Source organism: Carassius gibelio, chromosome A14 (genome assembly GCF_023724105.1).
Source record: "Carassius gibelio isolate Cgi1373 ecotype wild population from Czech Republic chromosome A14, carGib1.2-hapl.c, whole genome shotgun sequence".
NCBI classification, from domain to species: domain Eukaryota; kingdom Metazoa; phylum Chordata; class Actinopteri; order Cypriniformes; family Cyprinidae; genus Carassius; species Carassius gibelio.
Window position 1 is genome coordinate 13,715,103 of NC_068384.1, and position 9,370 is coordinate 13,724,472.

The following is a 9,370-nucleotide window of genomic DNA, read 5'->3' on the forward strand; positions in this document are numbered from 1 at the left end:
CTTAAGTTTGCATCTTGCATGACCAAAATGTTGCATCAATATTTAAATAACAGGCTATAGCAGTGTGCGGGATTCATCTATTCATCTATATAATGGGGAGAGCATAATAATTGTTCTTTGTCGGTTTGCTCAGTAAAAAAACACACAAATTGTATAAAATATACATTTATTTAAAAAACTGTCAAAACAAATTTATTATAAAAGGTTTAATGACTTGTAGTAACACTGGACATGTCAGTTATGTGTTCTTGTAGTTGGGATAATAAATCCTGCATTTCCATGGAGAGAGCATGGCCGATATCGTTGGCTGCACGTGACAGGAAAGTGCCCACTGCCTCTTGCACTTCTGAGCATTTCACTTGATCATTCACTGTCCAAATAGGAGCATGCCTCCTATCAAAACGCTTTGTAATGGGGAAGTGTAGATGACCTGGGGAATAAAGGTTAAATGTAAGGTAAATTAAAAGCTACAATGGTGACTATATTTAATCACTTAAAATTATTTATTTATTGACTGAAAAAGCTGTGTTAGCACTGGTTTGTTACCTGTCACAACTTCTTCATAACTGAGCATCAGCATCCACAGAAGCTGAAGGAGTTCATCCCATTTTCTCCACTTCTCTGCTCCATCCTGGCACACCATGCAGGGAGAGCATGCGAGTTCAGCTGTTATATAGAATAACAATGCAAAATGCTAATTTGTAATAAAATAGTGCAATGATCTTTTACAGAGGGGTCAGAGGCCAGTGTGGAGCTCTTGAGGTAGTGTAGCAGCAAGTTTAGAGACATGGGCAAGCTTGTCTTCTGAGAACAAGCCTCATCCAGCAGCAGCTTCAACAACTTGCATCTCAGCAGCTTGCTATCCAGAGTTCTCAGCAACAAGAGTCTAGCACACACGATGAGAAAGAAAGCATAGATAGAAATGTACATAAATGCACTGCTATAATACAAAGAACAGCAACAACTTTTCATTTAAAGAACATGCAATAAAGCTCTAATGATTGCAAAATGTAGAATAGTGCAAGCACTGATATAATACTGGTTCTCTGTTTTTTTTTTGCCTTATCTGCCTGCAAGAATGCATTCTGTTAAGACAAGTGAAGAGTTCTTCTGAGAGTTTGTCTGAACTGTAGTTGGGGTTCTTGTCCACCTCCAAGGCCAGTGTTAACATCCTCTGAAGAGATAACACAATCCTGTAACAAAATAAAGTAAATGTATCAATTTAGCGAAAAAAGAATGAACAATCCAAGCTGTTTTTTAACAGACTGTTCTTGCACAGCAAAAATATATCACTGTTAGAAAAGTGATGTTATATTACCATTCAATGTTTGGGGTCCGGAAGATTTTTTTCATCAACTTGATCAAAAATACAGTAAAAAAAAAAAAACCAGGAAGACTGTAAAATATTATTACGATTTTTAAAAAGTGTTCTATTTTAATATTTTGCAACATTGAAAGTATCTTTTCTGTAGCTTTTGATCAATTTAATGCATCATTGCTGAATAAGATTTTTTAAATCTTACTGGCCCCAATTTTTGAACGGTAGTGTATAATATATAATAATTAAAAAAAAATATCACTTCATATACTTAAGATAATTGTCCTCTTTCTTTGGGTATTCCACATCTTTTGAGTGGTTCACTGACTCCTTAGCAGCATTCATCATCCAAACAATTACATCCCTAAGAACAAAAATAAAGTATTATGCCAAGCCAAAACCCATTGCAAATTTGGGCCTTAAATAAAAACAGCTCCAAAATAGAGAATATAACTCACTTGACTTGCCCAATTGTTTCATTGCCGAATGAAAGCATCTTCTTTGCAACAGAGTGAAGAAGACACTGAGATCGGAGTTTAAAATGAAAATCGTCTTCTAATACCTGCAACATATATTGCAGGAGCATGTTCTGGACCTCTGTCCGCAACTTCCTAGTCTCATCCTTAAGACAGGAATAATGACGCACGGAATGTTGAAGAAATAAAAGCATTAGCTAATAATATTTTTAACTTTACTTAATGCCATTTTTTTATTTAAGGGTTAAATGTATTTACCTGTTCTTTCATAACTGACTTCACCAGTTCCCAATCGCATGGGACCGTTGAAGCATCCACAGGATGGTATCTTAACATATAAAACAAACAACTTCTAAAATAAACATGAATTATACGTTTTATACACCATTTTTGGTTTACATTTGACTTTTTCATGAAGACTTAAATTGTTCATACTCCCATAACTGTTTTAAATCAAGAAGTTGCAGCTGTGGTCACACTCACCTCTGAGTCTTCATCAATAGGTTATAGGCCTCTATGACTAAAACATCAGGGCTTTGTGGGTTTAAGACAATCCCCCTGAGCAGGTGTGTCGTAATATCCACTGGTGGGTAATACCGAGGCTGAATGAAGTCAGACAGCAGCTGAAGAGTGCCTTCTGGGTAATTCTCCTCGATAGTGCTGTAGACCAAGCTAAGGCTCTGACGGCATAGAGGCTCAGCGGGACCATAGTGTCCATCTTCCCCATCATCATCCTGTTAAAAACAGAAATTGACTGACTGAGATCTATTTCGTATTGTAGGATAATCAAAAATTCTCTGGCATGTTCAGGGTGAGACCCATGGGTGTGTCTTGCTGCAATTTTGGTCCTAAGCATTGAGGTAAACACAAAATACTGTATGATTTATGTTAAAATTATGCATACACAGAGTACCAATATGAAAACAACCATATTATCAATATTTTGTCTATTAAACTGATACTCCACCCAAACATGAAACACATCTGGCATGGGTTGAGGGTGAGTAAATATGACTTTCTTCCTTCAGATGAGCAGAGTTAGCAGTGCAAGGTTGTGGGTTCGATTCCCAGGGAACACATGTTAAAAAATGTTAACCTGAATGCACTGTAAGTGGCTTTGGTTAAAAGTGTCTGCTAAATGCATAAATTTATATTTATTTATTTATATTTAGATGAACCTGAAGAGTTTCAGAAAAAGTCATAAAAAGTCAATTTAATGGCGTATATTTTGAACTCATGTATGCATGTTGTGAAGCAAAAGAAATGACTGTCCTCTGTGCTTTTACATCTCTTCTCATGCAAGTTTCACATGGATTATTTTTGTAAAGAAAACTTGTGTTTATGTTCATCTGAAGAAAAAAAATCATTTGTGACAGCATAATTAGACGACAGAATTTTGGAGTATCCCTTTAAATCTATTTATTAAAATGTCAATGTGCATATCAAAACGTATTACCATGTGTGGAATCGTCCCACTCATGCCCTGACTAAATTTTCTGTACTGAGTCAGACAGATGTGTTGTCTATCTTCTGAATTGTTTTCAGAAAGATCTGACTCCATATTATCCGGGACATTTTCATTGTCGCCATCGCTGCTTGTGTCCCAAAGGCTGATGGGAGGGCTTTCTGGGGAGCCTGCATCTGAATAATTTCTCTTTTGCTCTGTTTTCTCTGGAAGGTTTGGTGAGGAGGCCTGCGAAATGAAGAGGCTGAAGGAGCTACTTGGTGAGCTCAGTGTAGACCGATCAGGCGAATGTGCTGCTGTGTCACTGGCAAGAATCTCTGTGGAAGTGGGACTGTTGGGTTTACTCTGTTTAGACAAAACCACAGGGCTCCAGGGAGGCGATGCTCTAAATGAGGTAGGTATGGAGGGAGACGAAGGCCCGGGATGAACCGGTGTATGAAGGTCCTCATTTTTTACGTTATTCATTGTTTTGCCATCCTCTTTTAATGAAAGTGCGTTGGACATTGATGCATTATGAAAAGCAGAAGGAAACTCAGAGGTCTGTAATGACTGTTGACTGTTGCATGTTGTAAAGGGAGGATCATTATCTTCAGACTTAATGGATGAATCAGAGAATATATAAGCATCTACCTCACTCGGACAGTAATATGGACTGTCAAGGCTGTAAGGAGAGAGAACACTGTCTTCCCATTTCTGTGATGAGTCAAGATTGTCTTTTTGATCTGCTTCTATGCTGCAGACAGCTGGTGAAGTAAGCTGTGTGTCTTTAGTGTTCTGTGATGCATCTGCAATAGAGTTCTTTAATGCCTCAGATTCACATTTTAATGGATTTTTACTTTTATCACTGGACCTGGAATGTTCTAAAGACATATCCCAGCTTAGCTGCTCAGACGACAAGTTTGAATTACAATTTGGATCTTGATGCAAATAATCTTCTGTACTTTGGAGCACATCTGTGAGAGTCCTCTCCTGACTGAGTGACTTAGAGGCAACAGACTGCAAACTGCTTCCTACAAAACACATTGAATTAGCCACATCTTCGCCAATACAGGTTTGAGATTTTGATTCTTGAGCTTTTCCAAAAGATGCCAGTGTTACATGCACTTTCTTGGCTCTGCTTTCTACTGATGGCAAATTTGGGAATGGTTTCTGCACACCAGCATCTTCAAAAGGATCGTCTTCACTTAGATCTATAACTTCTAGGGTGGAGCATGTATCTCTTTTTGAGCATCTTTGCCTTGGAGGGGTGAAGTTGTGGCCTGTGATATCGATGAGGACCTGAGACAAACAAATAACGAATAAAGTGGGAGAAACCAAAAGAAATACATTGAAAGATTGGTATGGACTTTTCTATGGCTAATGCCAGTATTGATAACTACAGAGCATGTGGCTGTTGGACAGTAGCTTATGTCAAAAATATTGCACTGACAACAAAATAATAGCACTGACAAGGCTATCAAGCCTCCTTGAAGGGGTTGTAATTTTGCAACAGTGGCTAACTGCTGTACATTGTCCCGCACATTAAACTGCTAGAAATAAACAGATAGATATTAAATACTGATTAAAGCTGAAATTTTATAATTAGCTACATGAAGAGCACAGCTCTGATAACGCTGGTTTCCCGGATGAGCGGTCAGTTAAACTCGACTGGTCAATAGGCTATATATAAAATGCAGCTAAAAATGCAGTGTAATCTTCTAAACTCGCATTAGTCAATTTAACGATGAACACTGCATTGATATCATAATAATTAAAATGAAATCTAAAATGAAATACGATTAGCAAAACGTAGGCTATCATAACTTAGAATAAAATATCGTCTGTTTTATTTAAATATTTCAATTATATTTATTAAATCTTTAGTTTTGTTCTTGAAGGTTGCGGTTTTCCGCAAACTGATGGAAATGTCTTTTTAAAAAATTATAAATAACTCGAAATAACGTCACCTGTGCGCGTGCCACCGTCTCCTGCAGCTATGGTCCGCGCGTCATGTATAAAAAGCAAAAACCACGTGTAGAAACAAGAATAAGATTACGCATCACTCTAAACAAATATGTCTTTTTGCATATGGAAACCACGTGAAAGTGAATGCTCTGCATAGAAACTGATAAAAGTTCAAGCTGCTAAAAAAGCAGAATTTGTGAGTGTGGTAGGCTACAGAAAAACTGCAAAAAAAAATTGTTGAATAAACTTACAGGTGTGACTGAAAGCCATTGTGCTTGAATGAACGGAACTGGGTCTTCTTTGTCATCATTATAACTGCTTATAACCTCTAAATCGGAGTCGTCGTCGCTGCCCGAGCTGACACAAATGATATCCTCCATAATCCTGCCTCACCCTGTCCAAATGTTAATCATGTTTGTACTGACAGAGCACAGTCTTGAGCAACAACAACAACAAAAATTCGTCCAGCAGAGAAAATCAATCGTGACGTTGTTGTTTAGCTATTTATTTCAAGAAATCCTCTATGAAAACAAATATGCACGGATGTAAATATCAATACTAGTGTCACATAGGTGGAAATGTTTTGGTTTCACTATTGTAGGATTTGACGAAGGAACTTCCGCAAGTGAAATATTGTTGGTTTATGCGGAAGTGTGTTGGATTTGTGGATTTATGATTCAGAGCTATGCCTTGTTTGCGTCAGAAAGATTTATTTACGCTGCACGCCGCCTTAGATTCCCGTTAAGTCAACAATACATCTGTTTATGGGCTTCGAACTCAGTACCATGTTGTAGGTCGGTCTGGCCAATATACAATATATTGGTTTTGTCTCGTTAAGGACGCTTACTTATTAGCTACTGATTTACCTCTATAGCTTAAGGGGATGTAGCTCAGTGGCAGAGCGCATGCTTTGCATAGGCTTTGTGAGGCCCCGGGTTCAATCTCTGACATTTCCATTTTTCTTACACCTTATAGTTTGTTTATTAAATGACAGCCTGTTGTCAAAGATCACGTAGATGTCTATATAATTCTGTCGATTAACATTTACTTATTTATCAAAAGATTTATCCAAAAACAAAACATCACAAACTATTTTCTTTAAGAGCCATTTAAACATTTAAAGGACTGCCAAATTAGTGTTCGTGTATACTATAGTTTAGCAAGGTTGTTTTGTTTGTTTAAAAAATATTATTACAATACTGTGAAATAATACAGCTTTAAATAATTATTCTATTTTAATATATTTTTTAAAATATATTTTCTTCCTTTCAGTTCTGAATTTTCAGCTTCTTCTGTGAGATGTGAGATGATATGTCTGCAATGGTCTGGCATATTGAAACCAAACGGGGAAGTTGTGTCTTAGTGGTTAGAGAGTTTGACTCCTAATCCAAAGGTTGTGGGTTCATGTCACAGGCTGTCAATACCACGACTTAGGTGCCCTTGAATATATTGAAGGTTCATTCCAAACCAAAGTGCTCAAAACTGGCTACTTCATAGGGCCCTTCGGAATGAAGGATTTCAAAGGTACAACTTATGGACACTTTGGGCTCCAATGATCCTTTGCGTAGATTCTATGCATGATGATGGTGCCTCAGTGTAGGCACATGATGATGATGCAGAAGGGCACTTCAAGAAACAGTTGTTAGGTCCCTTACACCCTACAACCCTTCAAAGCTCTCACTCTGGAGGGTAAACCCTTTTAAAGGAATTAGGGCATTAGGGTGAGCCCTTCTGAATAGAACACAGGGTTGGTGTGTGTTATAACAAGCATGAACTGAGACTACCTGCAGTGAACAAAACTTGCATCATGCTGAGTTGAATGAACACATAGATGTATCATTACAGAATTTAGTATGGGTCATCAGCATGATGTCCTGAAGGAGCCTGAGAAGTTTTGAGCCAGCACCACCTAGTGGTAAAATAAAATATTCGTCATGCCAGGTTTTGCTTAAAGGGGGGGTGAAATGCTATTTCATGCATACTGAGTTTTTTACACTGTTAAAGAGTTGGATTCCCATGCTAAACATGGACAAAGTTTCAAAAATTAAGTTGTACGTTTGAAGGAGTATTTCTGTTCCAAAAATACTCCTTCCGGTTTGTCACAAGTTTCGGAAAGTTTTTTTCGAGTATGGCTCTGTGTGACGTTAGATGGAGCGGAATTTCCTTATATGGGTCCTGAGGGCACGTCTGCCGGAAGAGCGCGCGCTCCCTTATAGCAGAGCACTGAGAGCAGAGACATTCAGTGATCAGAGAGAGAGCGTCGCGAAATGTCACAAAAGAAGTGTATTTTTAGTTGCCAGGGCAAGACAACCCTGCACAGATTACCAAAAAAACAGCATTAAGGAACCAGTGGATGGAGTTTATTTTTACAGAGCATCAACGGAGTTGTGCAAGTGTTTTTGTTTGTTCCCTGCATTTCGAAGATGCTTGTTTTACAAACAAGGCCCAGTTTGACGACGGATTTGCGTATCGTTTATTTCTTAAGGATGATGCAATCCCAACGAAAAAGGGCCACGATCGTGTGTTGGAACCGCAGGCGGTGAGTAAAACTGCTTAAAATATCTCTGCCTCCTCGTTAGTGCGTCCCCTCCCATGCCAGAGACTTGGGTTCGAGCCCCGCTCGGAGCGAGTCGTTGCTGCTGCTGCTCTCGTTCAGTTTCAGCCTCGGGATCTGATTCTGGATCATAAATATACGCTGAATCTGACTGTTAGCCATGGTTTGTTTTGGTTGGTTTTGTCCTCACATAATGTCACAGCTTCCAAGCGCTCTCAACGCAAAAGCCTACTGGCGCTTGTGATTCTTTAGCTCCGCCCACACGTCCACTCCTCCAGCCACTCGTGTTATTCCGGGAAAAATCGGTACAGACTATCTTTCTCTTATGAATATAATAAAACTAAAGACTTTTTGGAGTTATGAAGGATGCAGTACTACTCTATAGGTACTCAAGATTAACAGGATATTGAGTGAAAACGAGCATTTCACCCCCCCCTTTAATGGTTTCAAGATTCAAGATTTTTTATTTGTCACGTACATAGTTATATGGAGAGCATATGATCAGCAGTGAAATGAAAATAATGTCAGTGGTTTGTGCAACGTTGCATTTTAGCACTTAAAAAAACTCCCAAACAAAATTATATATTTTCACCAAATTTGACACACATGTATGGGCACACTCTAAGGACACATAATAAAATGTCATAGATTGTGCCTCTTGTTGGGGCTATAGTTGAACCAAACATGAAATTGCTATTGACTACAATAGATTATTATGATATAAAATGCTATATTTTATGAATGCATTGGTGTACCATTACAAAACTTTTTATGTGCCATCAAGACCATGACCTGAAAGTATGCATAATGTTTTGAGATAGTGTCACCTTGTGGTCAAAATTTATAATGAAATTTCAATTAAATGCTAATAGCTGCCTGTGAATTCTGTCTATTGTAATGAGACTGGTATTAATATATTCCTTTGGCCATGCTGACTGAGAACAGTGATACCAATATTGCCATAGTCAGACAAAATACCTCTCCGGCATTTAGATTTTCTTTAAAAACATACTTTTGTGTACTCAGATTTTCACCAAAATCAAATCACATAATTTTTTTTTATTATTATTAGATCCACAGATTATCCGATGTTGAAAACTTGTGATGCTCAATTTTATTTATTTTTGGGGGGAGAAATGTTTTTTTTTTTTTTTCAGGAATCTTTGATGAATAGAATGTTCAAATATTATGTTCTTAATGTCACTTATGATTAAGTAACTGTGTCTGTGGAATATTAATTTCTTTTAAAAACAAGCATTATGGATCCCATACTTTTAAACAGTAAAATACAACACTTTTCTCTAAACAGAAGGACATCTTTTATGGTATTCAGAGGTGACCATAGTAAGACATTCCAGTGCCGTCCCCAAGTTGAGTTGAGGCCCATGTCTTGGGTGCACAATGAATATCTGTATTGTGGAGTTCTTCTTAAGGCATCTTGGTTGTCTTGGAGACAACTTGGTCTTTTGTAGCTCTTAATCCATCTCTTTTTGAACACACGCTTCCATTCACATATAAACTTCCTGCCTTGTGCATCTCTCTAAAAATACATTGAACACATCTGCCCCTCTAGGCCGCACACTTTGACCTGCGGGTCAAAATCATTAGCAGCA

General features: G+C 37.9%; 1 protein-coding gene across 3 annotated transcripts; it reads right to left on the reverse strand.

Moving 5' to 3' along the window:
• Positions 1-149: 149 nt before the first annotated feature.
• On the reverse strand, positions 150-5,818 carry simc1 (SUMO interacting motifs containing 1). Of its 3 annotated transcripts, XM_052615299.1 has the most exons (11): positions 5,455-5,818; positions 5,206-5,232; positions 3,251-4,537; positions 2,278-2,528; positions 2,053-2,122; positions 1,777-1,940; positions 1,590-1,682; positions 1,062-1,193; positions 730-886; positions 547-631; positions 150-430 (listed from the first exon to the last, which is right to left on the reverse strand). In XM_052615299.1, exons 1-11 carry the CDS (start codon positions 5,581-5,583, stop codon positions 207-209), a joined length of 2,619 nt encoding a protein of 872 aa, XP_052471259.1. In that variant the 5' UTR covers positions 5,584-5,818; the 3' UTR covers positions 150-206. The 3 variants fall into 3 exon arrangements, with proteins under 3 accessions (XP_052471259.1, XP_052471260.1, XP_052471261.1); XM_052615300.1 differs by lacking the exon at positions 5,206-5,232 and having other exon boundaries at positions 5,455-5,815; XM_052615301.1 differs by lacking the exons at positions 3,251-4,537; positions 5,206-5,232 and having other exon boundaries at positions 5,455-5,817.
• Between the last annotated feature and the right edge of the window lie 3,552 nt (positions 5,819-9,370).

Bases quoted from the DNA above. Each gene is read 5' to 3' on its own strand.
- simc1 (XM_052615299.1), bottom strand. From the start codon at position 5,583: ATGGAGGATATCATTTGTGTCAGCTCGGGCAGCGACGACGACTCCGAT. The intron at 1,941-2,052 runs GTAAATACATTT...TCCTGTCTTAAG, and splicing joins AGTCAGTTATGAAAGAACAG to GATGAGACTAGGAAGTTGCG. The intron at 431-546 runs GTAACAAACCAG...TTTATTCCCCAG, and splicing joins TTATGAAGAAGTTGTGACAG to GTCATCTACACTTCCCCATT.